The sequence below is a fragment of the Onychostoma macrolepis genome, chromosome 21 (assembly GCF_012432095.1).
Source record: "Onychostoma macrolepis isolate SWU-2019 chromosome 21, ASM1243209v1, whole genome shotgun sequence".
Classification (NCBI taxonomy): domain Eukaryota; kingdom Metazoa; phylum Chordata; class Actinopteri; order Cypriniformes; family Cyprinidae; genus Onychostoma; species Onychostoma macrolepis.
Window position 1 is genome coordinate 1,706,552 of NC_081175.1, and position 22,923 is coordinate 1,729,474.

The 22,923-nt window shown below is 34.8% G+C and overlaps 1 protein-coding gene across 3 annotated transcripts in view; it reads left to right on the plus strand.

Annotated features, from left to right (window-relative positions):
* Positions 1 to 22,923, plus strand: part of stk32a (serine/threonine kinase 32A) — an 83,082-nt gene that overhangs the window by 54,458 nt on the left and 5,701 nt on the right. For all 3 annotated transcript variants that reach the window (XM_058759015.1, XM_058759013.1, XM_058759014.1), the window contains exons 7-12: positions 3,355 to 3,392; positions 11,734 to 11,823; positions 15,729 to 15,832; positions 18,001 to 18,117; positions 18,243 to 18,368; positions 20,771 to 20,899. In XM_058759015.1, coding sequence (XP_058614998.1) covers positions 3,355 to 3,392; positions 11,734 to 11,823; positions 15,729 to 15,832; positions 18,001 to 18,117; positions 18,243 to 18,368; positions 20,771 to 20,899 — 604 coding nt within the window. The remainder of the gene's footprint in view (positions 1 to 3,354; positions 3,393 to 11,733; positions 11,824 to 15,728; positions 15,833 to 18,000; positions 18,118 to 18,242; positions 18,369 to 20,770; positions 20,900 to 22,923) is intronic.

A 22,923-nucleotide genomic window follows, 5' to 3' on the forward strand; every position in this document is an offset into this window, starting at 1 on the left:
GAGACACGGTGTTATTTTCCTCCTCCGCGACACCCACAGTAAATGAAGAGCCAACACACAACAGAGCATAGTCCAAAAATTGACCGAGTGAGGAACGTGGACCCTCACAAATAAGCTTAGACTTTAGTGGCTGATTAATGCTGTCACAAAAAAAATCAAGACACCATCAGGAAAATCAGAATTAGCAACGTCTAGATATTCTTGAATAAAGTCCTCGAGTGATCGCGTGCCCTGCTTGAGGGCTAATAATAGTCTTGCAGTGTACATACCTGGCCAGTATTGTTCATGAAAGCTGCTGGATCCTTGGGGGTCCGAGTATTCTGTAACAGAGTGACAGAAGCGTGAGGCGTGTGGATCCACGTGCAAGCTCTTATTTGACAGACGTGGTCAACAAACAGGCAGGGTCAAACACTAGCAAACAGGTATGGCACGGGCAAAACACAAGAATATTCCTAGGGCTGGCATAGGTCATCGATCGGCAAACAGAATCAAGAGGGCTTGACAAGAGTAATCCAGAAACACAAGCAATATTCCAGACGACGTACAGACAGAATCAGAGCAGCAAGACAAGGGTTAATCCAAGGTACACAGTCAGGAATCAGGAAACAAGAAACAAAGCAATACGAAAAGATTAGACTAAACTAGAACAAGTCTTATTTAGGCAGCTATCACTAGGAGAGTGATACACGCAGAACAATACAGGAGACTAAACACCAAACAAACACAGAAAGGCTTGGCAAGTAGCTAACACTAGGAGAGTGCTAAACGCTAGACAATACTCTGCGTTCTGAACATTAAATAGAGTGTGTAATAGCTCTCAGGTGAGCGTGTGATTGGTGACAACTGTGTGATCAGTGCATTCAGCTGTGTATGTGCAATCAGTGCAATGGATGATGGGAACTATAGTCCAGAGTGACATGTAACAGTCTGTGTGGTGTAAGAGTCAATATGAAGGAAGGGCGACCTCTGATGGCGAGTAGACGGAAGACCATGAACTGGATTCGGACAGGAAGTGAATGATTTAGAAGTTCTTCAGTTCTTCAGTAATGCATTTCAATAACATTAAGGTGTTGTCAACTAATCCAAAAGTACTGACTCACCCTTAACAGTTTTATGCAAATTTAATACGTGTTGGATATATGTAACCTAAATGATATAGGACTCGCCAGTCATTGTTTATTAGTTTTGGTTACTTTTGTATTTTGTTTCCCACTACATGATATCCCTTACAAAAAATATGTTTATTCAAGTGTGCTATTTGTATACTTCTTTTAAACTAAAAATAGGAAAGTATACTTTTAGTCTACTTTTTCTCAGAAATGGGCTTTATGTACTTCTCAGAAATCAGAAATTAGCTTTATGTACTTCTCAGAAATATACTTAAAATGACATTTAAGTATACTTGACTTATCCTTAGAAAAAGTCTAAATATATTTGAGCTATATTTGTGCTCCTAGAATCTGTGTTTTCATTATTATACGGTAGGGGGCGCTAGTACACATCTTCTGTACAGAATTTCCAAAAAAAAAACACAAGTGAAGAAGAAACCGAAACAACAGATGCTTCCACATGTAATCTAACATGATCATCAGACATAAAACAGCATCAAAACTGTGTAATGTTATGGAATAAAATGTCGACCAATAAAGAGGTAATAATAACTCTCAAGCTTTGGGGTGTTAATTGACTCCGTCTACATTTTGATTATCATTCTGAATCCAATTCATAGTCTTTTTTTCAGCTTTTTGTTCAAAATGTTCTTTATTTCTTTTTCTTTTTTTCTTTTTTTTAATTTGAGACTTACCCACATTCAAGTGTTTAAAACAGAATGCATGAAGCTAGAATAAAATGTTTCTGTTTATAAGCAGATACTCTTTTGATGTTTTGTATGTTCAGATATTAATTTACAAAATACTAATTAATACCTAAATAGGGACATAGTAGTATACGTAAAGTATGATGTAAAGTTCACTTAAAGAAAACTTACGAGTATACTTGCAATATAAAACTACTAAACTAGTAGTTTACTGAGACTATACTTCAACGTGTACCAAAAATGCTACTACACGTATTTAACTAGTAAACTGTCAGTATACATGTAAGTTCACTTTTAGTATAGTTGCAGTACGAGCTAAAAACATTGATGTAAACTAGTTGTGTACTCAAAGTTTACTACTGTTATACTTACAGTATACTTAAAAGTGTACTTTTATATACTAGAAAGTGGGCCAATTTAGTCCCAAGGAGTATTGAAATAGTACACTTACAAGTGTACTTCTATTACACTGATATTTGTATACTTACTACATAAAGTATACTTAAAAATATACTTGAACTTTACTTAAATAAACTTGAAGTATGCTACTTTTTGGTAAGGGATGCCATAAAAACGACTGACTAAGTTCATAAACATTGTTTACACTATTGTGCATATGCATGATCAGCATACTGTAAGTGTGTGGTCTTGTGTTCATCTGTTAACGTGACTATTGATAACTTTCTCTGACATTTAACCAGATGTATTATTATTCGGATACTCTTTATAAACATGTTGACTAATGAAAAAGAAAATTCACCCAAGCTATTTTCTAAATGCATGTTATTTATTTAGATGTGAACAATTCTTCTCTGCATATGTTTCATAATTCGTGATCAAAATGTCGTAACTAGGAATGTCTTCTAAACAACAGAAACTAGGTCTCTCTGGTGACATTATAAGGACCAATCATTTACTCCGCTTAAACCCTGCCTCTTTCTTACATTCGCCTGCAAGCTTGAATTCAGTCAATCAACCACCATCCAATTCTTCTACATTGTTTCATTGTGACATTGTGAACTTATTTGCTCAGCAAGATTTAAGATTCAGCTGTTGCTTTGTCTCGACAAGAAAAAAAAATAGTTTAAAAAAAGTTTACTTTTTCTCTCGCAAATCTTGCAAATCTGAGAGAAAAAAGTCAGAAATTCCAAGATATAAACTTGCAATTCTGACTTGTTTTCTTGCAGTTGCGAGTTTATATCCCACAATTGTGAAATATGACCTTGTTATTGTGAGAAAAAAGTTGAAATTGTGAGATAAAAAGTTGCAGTTACCTTTTTTATTTTTATTCAGTGGCAGAAACAAGCTTCTACACCTCAAAGCACGCTGTGACTGTCATCTGTAATCGTATAGGACTCATTTTCTGGATCTTTCTCACGCACAGATTTTCCAGTGACGCTGCTCTTTTTGTCTCTTCATTTTACAACTGACACGTTAATGTGATGCTTTACTGGTTTTCTGCTGTATCCAGATGAATTGTTAGAGTGAAGTGTCAACAGAATGTTTGTCCTAACTGAACTTTATTTATGTGTTCACAGAGACGTTAAGCCAGACAACATTTTGCTGGACGAGCACGGTAAGTCCTAAATATAATATAAATCACCATCACATCTGCTGTTAGTGCTTCTTGTTAGGACTTGTTGAGTGATAACACAGGTGACAGAAAGGCATTGAAGGTTATTCATGGCAGATGCTTCACATTGGTCTGGATAACCAGTGTTGTCAGGGAGAAAAAAACAACCTGCATAATTTTTCATCAGTATGATAATAGGCAGGGGAATATTAATGTGAAGATGGTTATGACCCCGTCTCTAAACAACAACAAACAGCAGGTGGTTGAAGACGACAGAGAAGGCCAATGAACTTTCTCTACCTCTACTTTCTCTCAGTATCTTTTTATTTCCCTTACACTCTTTTGTGTGGAAATCAACAATAACCATGCAATTTTCAGTAGCTTTGGTTCTGGAAGCATTAATTTTCTCCACACAGATTTCTAAAACAATCTTCATTGAAGAGCTAAGCCGTGAGCCAAACCAAAATGAATGTCAGAATTAGAAACTTTGCATCAAGAGTATCTGAAAATTGGCAAAGTGTCAATTTATTGTGTATGTTTTGACCCTGCATCCCAGTTTCCATTTTATCCCAATTGGTGTGCATGTTGAAAGAAAGATACCTGGATGGTCTATTTTTGTTGGACTGGAAGTCGCAGATCCGTGCACACTTTAACAAGACAATGGCACAACCCATTGGATTCTGGAGCCTGATTCGTTTCAGACCTACATCTCCTTTAACATTAAAGGAGACAAGCATCACCTGCAGGTTCTTAGCATCTGTGGTTCCATGAAGACCCTTTAACATCCATGGAAACCTTCCATTCCACACAAGCTTCTATGTTGTGGAAAATGGTTGTTTAGATTTTTAAAATGTTCTTTACACCAAGAAAAAATGGTTATTTTAACCGTAGCCTCTTTGGTCACTTTTGACTGAAAAATGTAATATTTTGAAATTTTTAAAATAGTAGCTTTATCGTACAGTGACTTGGTGACTTTTGTCACATTAGCTCTGAGAACACGCAAAAAAAAATCATGCACATGATTTGGATATGTTAATGGTTACCTTTGCAGTAAAAAACAAAAACCACCATTTATAAAATCCCCTCAGAATTCTAAATAATAATAATAATAAAAAATATTGTTTAACAAATATAGATTAGATTGATTTTCCTGAAAATAAATAAATAAATACACACATACATACATAAAGTTGCATTTCAAGACTGCAAACGACTTGGTACTTTTGACTGCAAAAGAACCAAGTTTGACCCAAAAATGAAGCAAAGGGTTAAGAACTGTTCACTTAAAGGTTCTTTCAGGAACCATAAATGGTTCTTCTATGGCATTCCTATGCAGAGGTGGGTAGTAACGAGTTACATTTACTTCGTTACATTTACTTGAGTAAATTTTTTGGGTAACTAATACTTTTAGAGTATATTTAAAAATGGGTACTTTTACTCTTACTCAAGTACATTTTTAGTGAAAAAACTGTATTTTTACTTCGTTACTGTGGGCAACGCTCCTCTCGTTACTTTATCTTAATGCAGTACAAGTTAAAAATCCTTCAATTTATTCCAAGCGCGCCGTCTACTTTTTTTTCTGGGCAATGAGCGATTCCCGTTCGCGAATGATTCATTCTTTTGAGTCAATTCTGTTCGAAGGCTTGATCAAACCAGTTGGCAGACCAGTGAATCGGTTCGCGAATCAGTTTGAATGATTCGTTCAGTTCCCTGCCGCACGCGCTGAGTTGTCTGAAGCGGTTCTTCTCACTCAGAGTTGTAGAAGAGCGTTGAAGACATGGCTTTGGATCAACAGTCAGTTGAAAGCAAAGGCTATGGTTTGCTATGAAGACCTTTATTAGATGAACACCGTGTGTGCTGTCGGTTCCACAGATATAGATTAGATTACAGTACACGATACCACTATGACATTGCCAGTTTGTTGTACATGTACCTTACACATTAAATACAATGTATAATTTATTCATTAAATAAGCTGTCACAGAGTATGAAATGAACACCCACCAAACACGCGTTAGTTCCAGGAGGAATGCCTTGCCTGAAGACAATTAATATTGATATTTTCACAATATTTACGCTTTCAGAAATAAAGGCTACATTTGTTTACATTTTGCAGAACAGACGGAAGAAGTGCATTTGTTTCGTCATGTTCAGATGTTCTGTAGCAGTCATGTGAGGAGTTTTCACTCTTCTCCGTGTCAGAGGTTATATACATATATACATTTATTATACATAATTAATATACTTTAAAATAATTTAATTTAATTCAGTGATGCAAATCTGAATTTTTATCAGCTGTTACTCCAGTTTTCAGAGTCATATGATCCTTCAGAAATCATTCAAATATATTGATTTATTACCAGTGTTGTTGAAAAAAAAAAAAAACAGCATATGCTGGTATGGTATGTTTTGAAGCTGGGATGCTGGTTTATGCTGATCATGTGCTGGTCTTGAGCTGGTCGGACCATCTTAGGACCAGCACATGACCAGCTTAAACCAGTTCAAACCAGCATCCCATGCTTCAAAACATACCTAACCAGCATATGCTGTTTTTTCAACAGGGAACAGTTTTGCTGCTTAATATTTTTTTGGAACCTGTGACATTTTGTTCAGGGTTCTTTTATGAATAGAAAGCTAAAAAAGAACAGCATTGATAATAAATCAGGCCGATAAATATTCTGATTTGCATCACTGAAATAAATTACATTAAAAAAACATTAAAAGTATTTTGAACGGCAGTGTGTGTGTGTGTGTGTATATATATACTGTATATATATATATATATATATATATATATATATATATGTATATGTGTGTGTATATGTATGTATGCATGTATGTATATAACATTTTATCTAAATATCTATATATCTAAATAAAAGTATACTATATGCAGTATATGATCCAAAGTAACTAGTAACTAACTACTTGAGTAGTTTTTATCCGGTACTTTTTACTCTTACTCAAGTAACTATTCAGACTATTACTTTTACTTTTACTTGAGTAAATATTTCTTCAAGTACTTTTACTTTTACTTGAGTACAGTTTTTGGGTACTCTACCCACCTCTGTTCCTATGAAAACCTCTTTTTGAAGGCTTTATTTTTAAGAGTGTACAGTTTTTGTCCTTTAATGTGCCTCAGGTGGTCATCTGTTTCTGTGCTCAAGAACATCAGTGGGGTTTTCTATTTTGATCTAGGTTGCTTCTGTCAGAACAGATTTATGTCACTGCTCTCAGAGCAGTTGTTTCAGATTCAGATTGTGAAAACAGAATGTGATGGAAAGAGCGATCTGTTGTTTTCACCAGACAGCACTAAACACTTCTTATGGCTCTGACACAGACTTTTACAACCCTTAATGCCTCTCCATTTCACACTCATTCTGAGTTAACTCAATTTTCAGGGAATATTTTGTTTCTGTGGGTTGATTTATGTCTGTAAATTTAACACATTGTGTTACACATGAACCGACAATTAAAGTAGTGCAGACATAATACAAGAACGCATTTTTAGAGAGATTTGCAAACTCGATTGAATGGATTGCTGTGGACTGCAGGCCAACAATTGGCTTACGTTCAATTTCACTGAAACAAAACAAACAATACATTGAGTTTTAAAGCCTTTTAGAAATATCTAATGAATTCTTTAACCCAATGATGTATTTTCTCTGAATATATCCTCTGATATGATTGATATGCAACTTTCATCAACTCATAGCTTTAATTAATTAATTGCTTTATTGGAACGTCTTTGCAAAGCAACACCGGCATTAGCAGCGTTATTTTTATAGATTTTTTTAGTGCTGTCCCATTGCAGAATATATCTCTGCTTGTGCTGCAAAAAAACTACATAAACACATTATAACTGGAGCGATCTCCTTATAAGCCATATTTACATGCTTCAGTGAGTTTGTGGATGTGGCATTTTCATGAAATATAGAGTCATTTCGTTACCTAATGATGCAAAGAGATGAAAATGATTGATAAAAAGATGCATGTACATCTTGCTTGTATTGAAAAGTCAAAATACCTCAGGACTTTCAATAAGAACGCTGCCAGCATTAAAAACTACTAAAATATACTGTTAATCCCATAATTTTTAGACACGGTACCATAGTAGTACCATGTTTTTGCACATTGGCTTGATGTAAACATGAGAACTTGACTACAACAGGCTTGAGAAACGTAATTTAAAAATTTGAATTAAAATTTTGCTTGCCAAGAAATTCTGTTTTTTTTTTTTGGGGGGGGGGGGCAGTAATTAAAGGTTAATCTTTTTTTTGAGAACTGTCCCTTTAACTGCTGATGAAGCCCATGCCAAAACATCCATTTGCTTTTGAGTGAATCCTGACAGATATTTGGAAGTCAAAATGTTTTTTAAGGCCATTTGCTCAGCTTACAGACACACAGCAGTGCTGTTTTTAACCCCTGGAGGGTGTCTGGAAAGCGCTGACTCCTGCAGACCTCACGTCCAGAGGAGGTGCTCTCCACAGCTCACTGGACAGTCGGGTTTTTATTCCCTGAGGAATGAGAGGTACATTACCTCCAGTGCCCCTTCTGCAGGAGCCAAGAGCACCCAGACGCACAGAGAGTGCAGAAAAACACTGCATGCATTCTCACACGTGAGAGAAAGTTCAAGAAATGTGTCCTGAGACCTGTGCCGGTGCAACCAGAAACCAATGTCTGTAAATAAAAAGGGGAGAACAGTCACAATAATCTGCGAAAATATTCTGAAAAAAAAGTTTACCCCAAAATAAAATGATTAGGTCATACTTTATTTTAAGGTCCAATTCTCACTACTAACTACGACTTTTGCCTCAGTAAACTCCTAATTTGCTGCATATTAATAGTTAGTAAGGTAGCCGTTGCGGCAAGATGGGACACGGTGTGATGCGCAAATGCAAAACGTCTTATAATCCTTGCAGGTATCTCTATCATTTTGTTGCTGGAGTAATCCTGTGTCTGCGTTTCTCTTGTATTTACTTGCCATTTACTAAATGCATGAGTTGATGGGCGGGTCTAAAGAGACAATGATGAAGTAGGCTTCTTGATCTTCTTCTGCAGAGGTGGGCTTTTGTCACCAAAACAAAATATGAAACGAATAGTCAGTATTGGGGGTAATGCATTACAAGTAATGTGAGCTACGTAATCAGATTACTTTATTCAAGTAACTAGTAAAGTACTGCATTACTTTTAATTTAAAAGAAAAATACTTTTTTTTAAATAAGTAATGCCAGTTACTTTGTTTTCCATGTATTGACTGACAGAGCGTTGTGTGTGAACATGATCTTACTGTAGTTCTAGACTAAATATGAACATGTATTTACTCATCTCACTGCACAAAAACAGATTCAGTATTCATCAGAATCAATAAAACAATGAAATCCAAACTCAGAATATGATGCAAACCTGCAATAACTAAATATGTTAAATAACACAAATATCCTTTATGTATTTAATCCCAGTTTATTACCCAATGTCTTTGCTGCTGACCTTCGATGATCCAATGCAATACTAATAAGCAAAAATTACTTTTAAGTTTCATTTTTTTTTTTATTGCTGAAGAGTATTGAACTTTCTTCTCCTGCGTCCTATTCTTCATGCATGAGCAATAGTTAATTACTCTACAGATGTGAATTTACATTTTCTTCAACCTGACGCTTATTCATTTCACTTTTGGTGTGAAAGGGCTTTTACATTTACCAAAAATATAACTTTTTCAACTAAAAGCAAACAGGCAAGCCCAGCCCAGATGAGAAAAAGTAACGCAAAAGTAACATAACCATAAAAACTAACTATTCCAAGTAGTAATAGGGAGTAACACAATATTGTAACACATTACTTTTAAAAGTAGTTTTAAACTTTCCCAACACTGTGAACCACTTTGGCAGCTTGGTTTGAATAAAAGCTGTTTTTGGAGAATCAGGAGTTCTGAAACTACCAGGATGTTTTTATACTACAATAGCCTCTTATATTATGTAAAAATTTCATTTTGACTTGAGTTCCTAATTCACGACTCCTTTAAAAACAGAAGACTGCAACGGAATAGCTATGAATACAAATGAGATTGTTGCTCTGCAGGAAACTCTTCTCTTTATCACTGATGTCCTCTGCCGGTGTGTAAATAATGCAGCTGCTGCATGGAGGTGTTTTACATTCATATCAACACTGCACACATCCACAGCATCTACTCTCTCTGTGATATAGGCACACATACGCATACGCTTAGAGAAACTGAACCTGTGTACCCTCTTCCTTCTGTGTGTCGCATCTGCTCCGGTTCCCTCGCACCCTGCGGCGATGGCAGATCTTCATCAAGGTGAACGGCAGACTTTGGCCTCCTCACTTTGGTTATTTCCTCCGAAGCTCGCTACACTCAGTGTCACCTCATTTCCAGGAATGAGTAGAGGAACTGCCCCACAAATCAAGCCAAACCGTTTTATTAGGCCAGAAAACAAGAAATAGATTTTGGAAGGTGCTGTTTCAACCTTTATACTGTGAGACAAAGCTGCTGCTGTTTTGGGCTGTATGTACTGTTGTAATGCGATGCCAAACTTGCCACCACAGTTTTTCAACATATGAATCAAAGTTAAGGAAAAATAAGTGCATCCAAGATGAAGAAAATTAAAAATCTTTTTTAAAACTAGTGTAAGGCAACTTTTTTTTCTCTTCTTATTAAGTGGTCAATTTTGAGATATTGGGCTATTTTGCTTTCATAACATGTCAACTTTGAGACTAGTGGGAGAAAAAAAAAAAGCATCCAAAATACACATGTAAGTGTTTATTTTATTATGCTTGATTGATTAGCGTCTGTAGATTTCAATTACAATTATGAGTATGAAAAAAAAATTTTTTCTCATTTAAATCACTTTCATACACCAAACTATCCAGCTTTATTTCTGTCTATATTCTGCAGGTTTTTACAGAGGGGTTTGTTTATATGTAATTCACCCTGATATATTTACCATTTTATTCCTAACACTGTTAATTATTTATTTATTGGTAGCTGTTGACAGTATTTTCTTATTTACTGAATCATAAATAATAGATAGCATAATCCTGCTGTATATATGTCCATAAAATAAAACAAGAAATTTTAACCTGGCTTTATCCAATGTTCTGATTTCTGTTCTGGAAATGTATGCAAATTAATGAATATTTAATTAGACAATTAACCATTTAAATATTTTTAAACATACCATTTCAGAAAACTTCTAATACAAAACAGTTGCTTTAATGTACTTTGATTAATCAACAGGAGAAAGTATGTTGGTATTTATTAATAAAAATATTTACTCTTTAGCATATCTAGCATGTGCCAAATTCTTGTACTCTTTTATGGTTTTGAAAAACTTTTATACCATTTTCAGCGAGTTTAAATCTAATGGTGTGTACCAAATTAGATTCAATTTTTGTTAACGTTTTTAAATATATTGTAAGTTCTTTCAAAAGTATTTAAATCACCATTTTATTAAAAGGTAAATTTATCTGATATGTTAAGACACTTAAGGGCTTTTCCCTGCTTTTGAAGAAATGTTTCCCACATTGTAATTGTTAGGACTGCTTTTTACCCGGGGTTATGAAACTGGAGTGTTTTCTGTGTTAACCCCACATTGTGGTGCCAAACTTGTGACGTGCGAAACAATGTTATGTTAGAATATTGCGGCTGGATGCTAATTATACACGCTTTGCAGTTGACATTGCCAGTGACTACACTGTTTTGTCTTTTGAAGCCTCTTAAAAGCATGAAAATGAATTATGCTTGACTCAAGATAGATAAAAATAGCTAAGGGCTGGGACTGTGCACATTATTTGGTGTTGTCAGTGTGTCGTTTCCTTGCGGCTCCAGAGTAATTAGTTACACAGCTGAGGTGATTGCCTCAAAAAACAAAATAAACAAACAAAAAATAAATAAATAAATAAAAAAGGTATAGAAATCTAAGTGCTAGAAAACAAGATGGCATCATGAATGTCACATACTGTACTTCCAGTCCTGCTCCAACTGAGCAAATGCCATTGAGATGAATGGCAATGCTAATGAATAGCTTTCTCCAGATATTATAGACCTTGCAGGCATTGATTTCATGATGTACAGTAGTAGTATGTCCCATGTTGTCAGCAGTGAGTACTTTCCCATCACCAGCAAAACAAATGGTTGGTAGTATGCAAATAGGGATGCAATTAGCATGAGGCCATCAATCTCTGGCATCAGCATCAGTGTAACCACTTTCATTTAAAGCAAATTAATCTTTTTTTATTTGCTTACATTTGTGTTATATCTTGTAGTCTCATGTTAAATACGGTAGTGTACAGTATATGGTTTTATTTAGCGTTTATCTCTTTGCAGGTCACGCTCACCTGACAGATTTTAACATCGCTGCTATTGTGAAGGAGGACTTAAAAGCCACATCTATTGCAGGGACAAAACCATACATGGGTGAGAGCTCTCATACTTCTCTTTAACACTGCTTTATTTGTGTGATTTAACACAACGTCAGTCAAAGGTTCCTTATATTTTTTACTCTGTCATTAACAATTGTACAGTTATGTTAAATGCACAGGTAAGATGTTTTCAAAGTTGAGGAAACAGAAACAGAAGCCATTTACCTTATTAGAAGTCAGTGAACCATCAAAAGGTTTTAAGACTCATATTTCAAGGTAAAAAAATGACAAACAGTTTGCTTTAATGCTGCATTCACAGCATACTGTAATTTCTCGAAATGCAAAATGCTGCTTATCTCAATACATTCAGTTATGAATTACATGAATAATGTAAATGATAGCATATTTTCTATTTAAAACAACAACATTTGAGGAAAAATAGTTGAGTAGGTTGCATTAATTTCATATTATTAAATATTTAGCAGCTTCTTACCTTCTCTTTAACTGTTAAAACTGAAGCATCATGTTGAAATTCACACTCAAAGTATATTTAAATGAAATATTGAATCACACACTACAGTTAAAATTATAATCAAGTACTTTACATGTGCTTTAGTATCTAAGTAAATACATCAAAATAAGTGTACTTCTTTAAATCAAAACAAAAGACTATTAAAACATAATGATTAAAAATGTAGATTAAAATAAAACATTTAATTTGACATTATAACAAAATGCAATACAAAAGTGTGTTAAGAAACAGTCATGAAAGTGTACAAATACACTTGTGGCCTTTTGCTTTAATACTAAATTATATGCAAGCAATTTTTAAATATACTTTTTTAAGATTTGAATATTCAATACATTTGCACATTCGATACAATTAAGTGCACAAGGGATTTTCACAAAGGCTTAACCTTTACCAAATATAGGCCTATATATGAGTACAGCATGCCGACATACAGCCATACCACACGGCTACGAGCTATTGCATTTATACAACAGTTCGACGGCACAAGTGTGTAAATAAGTAAGAAATAACCACTGAGTGTTGTTAAAAACATTTTGTATGCAGAACTACTTCCTTCCGCCACGACAGTTTAACAGCTGAGCCCAAGCCTCTGTTGCTAATTCGCAAACATCAATTTAGAACTAGTAACGAAGGAATGTTTAGTTGCTTCGTTAAAAGCTTATTGTATTACTGTATTAAAAGCAGTGTATTATGCAGAGTCGAGTATTGAGAGCTGGCCTGAGCGAGTGTAATTAACTTAACTATATCTGATACAGCATTCATTCTTGCATCTCATATTCACAATAAAACATTAGTTTGAATGTCCGCTGAGGAAAGCGATATCTTTGTCATACTATCCTTTCATCTGTTAAGGGTGATTTCTGATGACAGCGCTCGGTGCATTTGTTGGCTGCTGCGTCTTATAAGCTGTTGTTAAAAGTAAAAATAACTTCCTCTTTTACAACAGCGTTTCAGTCTCTTTCAATATAAAAGCTTTTACTGCTGACTCACTCATAAAAACAATCTCTTGTTGCCATCTAATGGCAGAACAATGTAACTAAAATCACCATCACTTAAGTGCACACACACACACACCGTTTCTCAATACCAAATACTATTATTAAATACTACTATTATTTACATAAAATATTTATCGAATAATAACATTTAATAAATAACAAGAGCCATTATAAAAGTTGATAAGCAGTTTAGTCGAAAGTACAAAAGCTTAGCGTTATACAAAAATTTTCAGTTATGAGACTTTGCCCTCAGACAAAACTAGTGATAGATTAATGAGACCAAAGACTACCCTTTAAATTCACCCAAAACAAATTATATCTCATGTTTAACCACTATAGAGACATCAGAACCAGCAGCAAATTCCAGAAGATCTGGCCGAGGTGAGGCTGCTCTTTTATGAGTGCTGAATAGCTGCTGATGCCCTGGAGCTCACATCTCCGAAAATATGGAAGCAAATTTTCAAATAGGCGCTATCTTTAATAACAAACCACATATTTTAACTGTAAATAACTACATTCTTATATAAAAATATCTTAAAACTACATTTCGTGACACAACAAAAAGTAGTATTAGCAGGGCCGGTCCAAGCCTTTATGGCTTAATTTTATTTGGGGGCCCCTCAGTGCCACCAATATGACTAGTTATTGTCAAAGCTTGATTATTCACACACTATAAATCTAACACGCCCATTATCAATTTTGTTTGTTGTAGCTGTGTTGCTTACATCATACCATTGTCTGCCTGGCATGTTTTTACGCTTCTGTGATTTTTAATTGTAACAGTTACAAACTTACAAGAGTAGTCAGGTGTTAATTTGCACTTTAACAATCATTAAAATCTTAAAGTATTAAATGGCATACTTAATGTGGTGTGCTGAAAAGTAGATAAATAAACCAGCAGACAATGCATTTACAGAACAGAATGTTATTTTAACAACATAAATATTAATCGAAGTTGTACTTTTATTACAAGTCATACTTTTTTATAATAAATATTAAACACAGCAGAGAGCATCTGTACATATAAAACAACTCTTAATCTAGATATAGCTAATTGAGGCATAATGATATTGGAATATAATAGCAAAGACCCAAAATGTAGGCTAAGGTAAATAATGTTAAGCTGTTATCAGTTTATGAAACAGAAGCTTATTTTTATTACAAAAATATATACCAAGGAAAGTTATTTTAATGCAGAAGACAAAAACTCTAATCTAAAACTAAGTAAAATGTTATATTTATAATATATTAAGATGTCTGTTTGCTGATGTTTTGATGTTCAAACATGAACTTCCCTTGAACTTCAGGGGTGCGTTTCCCAAACTATGGTTGCAAGTTCTGTCTTTACCAATAGAGTTCAATGGAATTAATAACCATAGTTAGCTAACGATGGTTTTGAGAAACGCACCCTTGATTTATGCCACAAAACCCCCATGTTGAATTTGTCCCCCCTCAACCCCCAAAACAAGATCGATTTTAACCCTTTGATGAGCCGCACTTTGGCTTTCGCTGAGCCAGAGAAAGACATGCTCAGAAAAAAGAAAGATGCGCACAGTGCTTTTCATATTTCATAACTGTTCAGTGTTTTCCGAATAAAGTTTATTTTAGGTTTCAGACATTTAAATACACTTCAGTTATGTAAAAAAGACATTTAGTTTGTTAAATAAGCTACACACTTATTTCTATAGAAAGCGGCAATAATAATCATTTCAATTAATGGACGACGTGTTTTATTCCTATCAAATATACACATTGTGTAGGTTACTATAAAGTTTACTCTGTACTCTGCCACTTTCATGTATTTTGGGAGAAATAGGTGAATTTACGTGATGCTAATCCGACAGATCCACACGGCAGCGTCCAACACATAATTATCAACACGGTCATTATTGTGCCTGCATGAGACGTCGCTTTGGAAATAACAAAATTATTTGTATAGATTATTTAATATTGCGCTTTCGTATAATTACCACTGTCCATTGACATAATATATCACAAATTAAAATAAAATAAAATAAACTGAAGGCTACTCTTGGGGGCCCTAAGCAGCCACCTTAGTTCGCTTATGCCTCTGATTATTAGTAAAATATAGTGGGCTTTGTCATTAATAATGATATATAATGAATATGATATGAATAATTAATAATGAATATAATTGAATAAAATAAAAAAATAGCTAGATAATAATGTTTTCATTTATTCACTGAAATTAAGGACTTTTACCAAACTAACAAAAGGGACCAGAAAGTAGCATGGAATTAGAATAGTTTTTAGCAATATACCATGTAAATTTTTTTTAAACATGTGGGCTATACAAATAACGTTACTGATATATAACGGCTTGATATAATTTGTTGAATTGGCATTTATTTTATTGGAGTAAAATTTGTGAAAACATATAATCTGCTGTTGTCTTGTCTGTTGTTGCAGCCCCAGAACTATTCCAGTCATTCGAGGGAACACACCCGGGTTACTCTTTCGCAGTGGACTGGTGGTCTTTAGGGATCACTGCATATGAGCTTCTCCGTGGACAGGTGAGGGTCTCTCAACCAGGGGCGGATTGGCCATCGGGCAATTCTGGCAAATGCCAGAGGGGCCGGACCATTTTTTTATGTGGGCCGGTCAGATTTTTAAGAGATATATATATATATATATATATATATATATATATAAATAAATGTTTTTTACTGGCCAACAGTGCACAGGATGGGTTTTTTTTTTCGCTTGCACGTTTTCACTATGGTTATAATAATAATAATATTAATTATAATAAATGTTAAGCATTTCGTCCAGTCGGCCGCAGGTCCCGAGATGGGCCGACCCAGTGGCGGACTGGCCATCTGGAGTACCGGGAGTTTTCCCGGTGGGCCGCTGTTCAATGTGGCCCTTTGCATAAATGTAAAGAATTAATTAATTACAGTAAATATAGCCTATCCCTCCATCGGTCCAGACGAATGGCCCACGTGGCCCTCTTGAGATTAACATTCTAATTAATTTAGCGCGTTCTGGCTCAGTGCAGCCGCAGCGGCTCAAAGTGCTCGTCAACGTCAAAATGTTTTAACCAATCAAATTGAAGAAGGCGGGATTTACTGTTCACAGAAGCTGAGCTGAGCTGCGGCATTTGAATGCGAGCTGAGATACGATGTAAACAGCTAAACATGATGAGACAATTCAGCAATATTTGCCAATGGTTTACAAAAAATATTTAACGACACCATTAATTTTCAGGCATGCAAACTAGTAGGCCTATTGGCCTTTTCGAATTTCTCAGATTTTAATGCCATTTACATTGTTTGCCACAGTGTAGCTACATAGAAACATTAACGTAGTCGTTTTCAGCAGACGTTTGTATATTGTTATATTTCTTTCGAAATTTCACGTGTCTAAGAAAATTACAAAAAAAAAACTTTAAAAGCATAATTCTCAAACTTACTCTAGAACATTGTAAATCTGAAGACTTTCGCTTTCAAGTGCCGTGATTAGGAAAGTTATATTTTTCTATTGAAGATATTTGAATGTAAATGTTTTAACGGTTTAAATGTATTTATTTTTGTGATCAAAGCTGAATTTTCAGCATCATTACTCCAGTCTTCAGTGTCACATGGTCCTTCAAAAATTATTCTAATATACTGATTTGCTGCTTAATTATTTTCAATTATTATTTGTGCTCAGTTATTAATAATGGTTCTTATTATTATCAATACTGAAAACCGTTTTTGTTTCTTAATATTTTTTGTGGAAACTGTGACACTTTAATTTTTTCAGGATTATTTGTTGAATACAAAGTTAAAGTACAACATTTTTTATATATAAATAATTTGTAATAAGTATATCTTTACTGTCACTTAAATAAATTTATTGAATGAATGAATATCTTTATTGTTATTGTACAAGTACAGCGAAATTTAATGCAATCCTTCCACTTTTTAATGCAACCTTGTTGAATAAAAGTATTATTATGATTATTATTATAAATCTTATTCTAGACTGAATGGTGATGTATTACATTTTCCACAAAAAATATGAAGCAGCACAACTGTTTTCAACACTGATAATAATCAGAAATCAGTATATTATAATGATTTCTGAAGGATCATGTGACACTGATCACTGAAATAAATTATTGTTTACTATATATTTGCATAGAAAACATCTATTCTAAATTGTAACTCCATATATTTCACATATTACAGTTTACTGTATTTTTCATCATCATACAATTCTTCATTAAAAAAAAAAAAAAAAAAAAAATCTTGTCAAGCAATTGAAAAGGTACAATAAAAACAGTCCACATTCTGCACTACATTCCAAGTCTTCAAGAGCAGAGCATTGTTATGGACTGATATTATGGTAGGCATTTAACTTTAGTGATATTAAACTGTCCCTCTAAGAGATGTGTAAAAAGAGTATTTACAAATATAATACAAATACAATATGTTATATTTGTATGTTAGTAAGTGGTGTTAAAAATAGCTGGTGGGTTTATGGTGTGGTGGGCCGCTCTGTGCCAAAAAGTCCAGGGCCACTTTTTAGCCCCAGTCCGCCCCTGCTCTCAACCATCTGATCTGAGATCAGTTTTAGCACAAGAACCAATTCAGAACATGGTGAGCCATATTAGCTAGCGTAAGTCCTACTAACCCTGCTCATGTACTGCTGAGAATCAAACTGAACAAGAAATAGATGTTTCATTGACCCTCTGTAGAGGCCGTACATCATGCGCGCCAACACACCAGCCAATGAGATCCTGCAGACTTTCCACAAAGCACACCCTTGTTACCCCGCCGCCTGGTCTACAGGGATCAAATCACTCTTAGGAAAGGTAACATTAAACACGCGAACAGCACTGTAGTCATGCTTTATTTATTTGATAATTACAGTCATGTTTAGGATCAGTCATGATCTAGTACCTTATGAAACATGCAGTGTGTTTGCTTCTGTTGTCAGCTGTTGTGTGTAGACGCTCAGAAGAGGATTTCCAGTCTCTCGGAGCTCCAGGACCTGGAGTACCTCTCTGATGTCAACTGGGATGCTGTGCTTAACAAACAAATCCCACCTGGCTTCCTCCCTAATGTAAGTATATAACACAAACACACACACACACACACACAGCAAATAAAGAGACATGCACATATTGCACAGATATGAATGATTTGAACAGAGATATGGATCTGCTTTAAAGGGACAGTTCACCCAAAAATGAACACTGTCATCATTTACGTACCCTAATCTTGTTCCAAACCTGTATGAGTTTCCTTCTTCCTTTGAACACAAAAAAATATATTTTGAAGAATGCTGAGAAATTTTGAATGCAATCTTTGTGTTGTTTGATTTTAATAATTAAGTAAATCTTGTATATATTCATTTAATTAATAAAACTGAGCAATTCTACACTGTTCATGTTCTCTACTTAGAATAACAGATTGTATAAATTTACAGTATAATAATAGCAGCAAGAAAAATTCAGGTGTTCACAGTAATAGACATTCATAAAACCACAACGATCGAGGGTTTTCACAATGTTCTGCTTACAGAGCGCGTTTGCAGGTTCAGCTGGTTTAATTTACGCTACGCTTGGCAAACCTCATGCAGATTTATGATGATTGGTCTGGACTGAGAGGTTTTCATGCAGTGAATCTTGGGAACAAAATGTCCATGAGCTAAACTCTACAAAAACATACATTTAAGAAGCCTTTTTTTAATGTGGTTCTGAACATTTCTGTTTGGTTGTGGTGATCGTTCTCCATTCAGAGTGACCATACGCATTATTTATGCCATTTGGAAAGCACAGTGAAAATTATAAATTCCAAAACTGGCTGTGAGATCTGAGAAAAGCTCTGGTACTATTTTAGCCACTTACTTGAATATTTAGCAATCTTTGCATATCTAATGTGATGCCATGTAGACATTTTGAAGTGTGATGTCTGTGTCTGAACTCTTTTAAGGCCACTGTACTGTATAAGACAAATGCTGAATGTACCAACAAGCATTTATGGTAAACTAAAATTTGCTTTGTAAAATGATCTGTAATTACACATTTGCAGTGATAAAGCTGCAATTTAGAACATTTAAAATATATTAATTTTAAATGTAATATCAAAAAACACACTAAAGTGCTTTTGTTTTTCATTTTGTACTGTTCTTTGAGGTCCACTTATAACGTTATCAAGATTTTTACATCAAAAAAACATCATAATTTAGAAGTAGAAGCTATTTTCTATCCTGTTTTTAACCCCCCTCATCAGAACGCTCTGTTTGAATAGGTGTGGCGGATTGTAGACTCGGAAGTAAACACCCACTGCTATGATTGGCTAATAATTTTGTTATTGTTTTATTGTTGTTTTTTTTTTCTTTGCCGAGAGGCAAACATATCAAAAATGCGCGGTAAGAGCGTCTATGGTAGTTCACGTTGGCCAAAACACACAAGGAAACACGCTGTGAAAAAAATATTCTCGCAATCACAGATGTTCGCATTCGGATGGGATTAGTTTTCTCAGAGTATCACTTTTATGTTTTTGAGTTTGCAGTAAAACAGTAGGTAATTTCCTCAGGAATTAGGTTGTGTGAGAAAAATACAGATGTGGCAGATTCAGACGGGTTTAAAATCGCAAAGTACATCTGTGAAACACAAATTTCTCTAACGACACCCTGTAAAACTAGTCCTGTCCGAATAGAATCGGTGGGCGGGGCTAAACAGACAGTGCTGTAGAATCGGTGGGCGGGGCTAAACAGACAGTGCTGTAGAATCGGTGGGTGGGGCTAAACAGGCAGTGCTGTAGAATCGGTGGGCGGGGCTAAACAGACAGTGCTGTAGAATCGGTGGGCGGGGCTAAACAGGCAGTGCTGTAGAATCGGTGGGCGGGGCTAAACAGGCATTGCTGTAGAAGCAGGTGTTGATCATCTTCTGTGGAGGCGGTGCTTATCCACACTATTACATCATAAAGTAGAACATTCCACAAGCTGTCGTTTTGGCAGACTGCCTTAAATATAAACAGTTTTTAGACTAACAAGAAAGTTTTGAGTTCTGAAACTTACAGGAAGATTTTATAGTAGAATGACAATTTCATAGTACAATATGAAAAGATGTTGGTTTCTCAGTTCATGACCCCTTTAATATGTTAGTCAACACAAAAATAAGTGTACTCTAAAGCACAACAAGAGATTATAGAAACGTCATTTAAAATGAATAAAGTTAAAATATTACAAAGTGCACTGTATTAAAATTGTCATGAAAGTGTTCCGTTTTTATATACACGTAAATAACTTTTACGTTAACATTACATTATCTGCAAGCACAGTTTAAAAAAAACAATACTTTTAAGATTTGCAGTACACTATAAATGCACATTCAGTAGAATTAATTGTCCATTTTCACAAGGGTGTAACTGTAGTACTGAAATAGTACTTGCCAATAAATGTTCAGTTGTTCATGTGTACATTGTACAGTACATAAAAGAGTGTTTGTGTGATGACAGAGACGGCGACTAAACTGCGACCCCACATTTGAGCTGGAGGAGATGATCCTGGAATCCAAACCACTGCACAAGAAGAAGAAGAGGCTGGCGAGGAAGACGAGGGAGAGCGGCTCTGATGGATCTCCTCAGGTAGCATCTCACTGTCATTACTTAAGAACATAATGTCACACCACAGTCTTAGTTTAAAAAAAAAAAAAAAAACTTTGTTATGCAACTAGACAAAACAATTAAAGTCCTGTTTATTACATTATCATGTTTCCCTTGAGTTTTTCTGCAATGGCTCTCTTCTTTGTTTGTCAGTATGAGTCATTTCTCTTAAGGATTTGTGCAATGGGAGATCAGAATCGTTGACCTTTAGAAACATTAACTTTTTCATTTTTGCACAGTGATTTAATTACTCACTGATCTTTTTTTGGGGGGTTAAGATACACTATACAGAATTTTAACTGAAGAGAATTATTCAATATTGCATTTAATGTGAAAATATTTAACATAATTATTACAAATATATTTAAATACATGACAATAGTGTATATTTTAAATTACCATAAATCCTTGTCAGTACATACAGCAGTACACTTATAATAATTATGAAATTACATATAAAGATGTATTTAAATGGGTCAAAGAGCAATCTTAATCTTAAAAGGGATAGTTCACCCAAAAATGGAAATTTTCATCTCATATTGTTCCAAACCTGTATGAGTCTTTTTTTTCCCTCCCCTCTGTTGAACAGTTTCCAAACAGTTTCTGGTAGCCATTGACTTCCATAGTATTTTCTTTTTCTTTTTTTTAATCAAAATTATTCAAAATATATTTTCGGTAACACTTTAGAATAGGGAACACTATTAACTATGACTTTTCCCTCAATTAATAGTTAGTGCGGTAGTTGTTAAATTTAGGTATTGGGTAGGATTAGAGATGTAGAATAAGGTCATGTAGAATAAGGCATTAATATGTGCTTAATTACTACTAATAAATGGCTAATATTGTAGTAATATGCATGCTAATAAGCAACTAGTTAAGAGACCCTAAAATAAAGTGTTACCATATTTTCTTGTTAAAAAAACAAAACAGGTTTGGGACAACTGAGTAAATGATGACAATTGTACTTTTTGGGTGAAATGTCTCTAAGTGCAACTAACCGCATTGAATATAAATTCAAGTCATAATAAGTTACGGAGTCAAGTTAAGTGTCAGAAAACATTACATTCCGTTCACACTTATTTTTCTTAAAGTACAGTTTTTCTATAATACATATAGTTTTTAAAAGTATGCTAAAGAGTACTTCACAGAATGAAAGAAAGAATGTAGGAGCTGGAGCTAGCGTTGTACGTGCACATTTTCTGAAGCAGTGAAGATCAATACAGTATGACAAGTCCTGCTCTATACAGTATCTGCTCCGGACTCGGTTTCTCTCAGACTTCCTCCCACTGACTCCATCTGTCCTGACTGCCTCTCAGTTCTCTCCTCCCACTGAAGTTTGTAACGTATGGAGAGATAAGCTCAATCCAATCACAGATAAATGCAGCGGAAAATTGAACCCTTGTTGTGAGAACAAAATAAAGAGAAGCATCCCACAGTCACTGCTTCTCTTCCTAGAGGTCACTCGCTGTTCAGAGGAGAGGAAAATTTACTCTGTTTCTTCTGTCTGTGCTTCAGTACTGATTATTAGGAATGTCACATGTTACAACAAGTGTTGGAGAAAATTACTTTTAAAAGCAATGCATGATAATATTGCATTATGATCTAAAAAAATTTAACCAATTACATTACTTTTTATGGAAATAACATTGTTACTTTTGCGTTACTCTTTCTCATCTGGGCTGGGTTTGCTTGTTTGTTTGTAATATAAAAAGTTATATTTTTGGCAAATGTAAAAGTCCTTTCACTTCAAAACAGTAATGAATATGCGTCAGGCTGAAGGAAATGTAAATTCACGTCTGTAAAGTAGAGGAAGCAGCTCTGCTGCCGTTCTGGATTACATGAAGAATAGGACGTAGGAGAAGAAAGCTAAACATTCTTCAGCATTTAAGAGAGATAGAGATGCAGTATGTAATAATGACAACTAGTGGTTGAAATGGGTACTGCAGTCAAAATATTGTTTCGCCCGCCACCTCCTCCTCAGACTCCGCACCCACACGGGTTTTTAT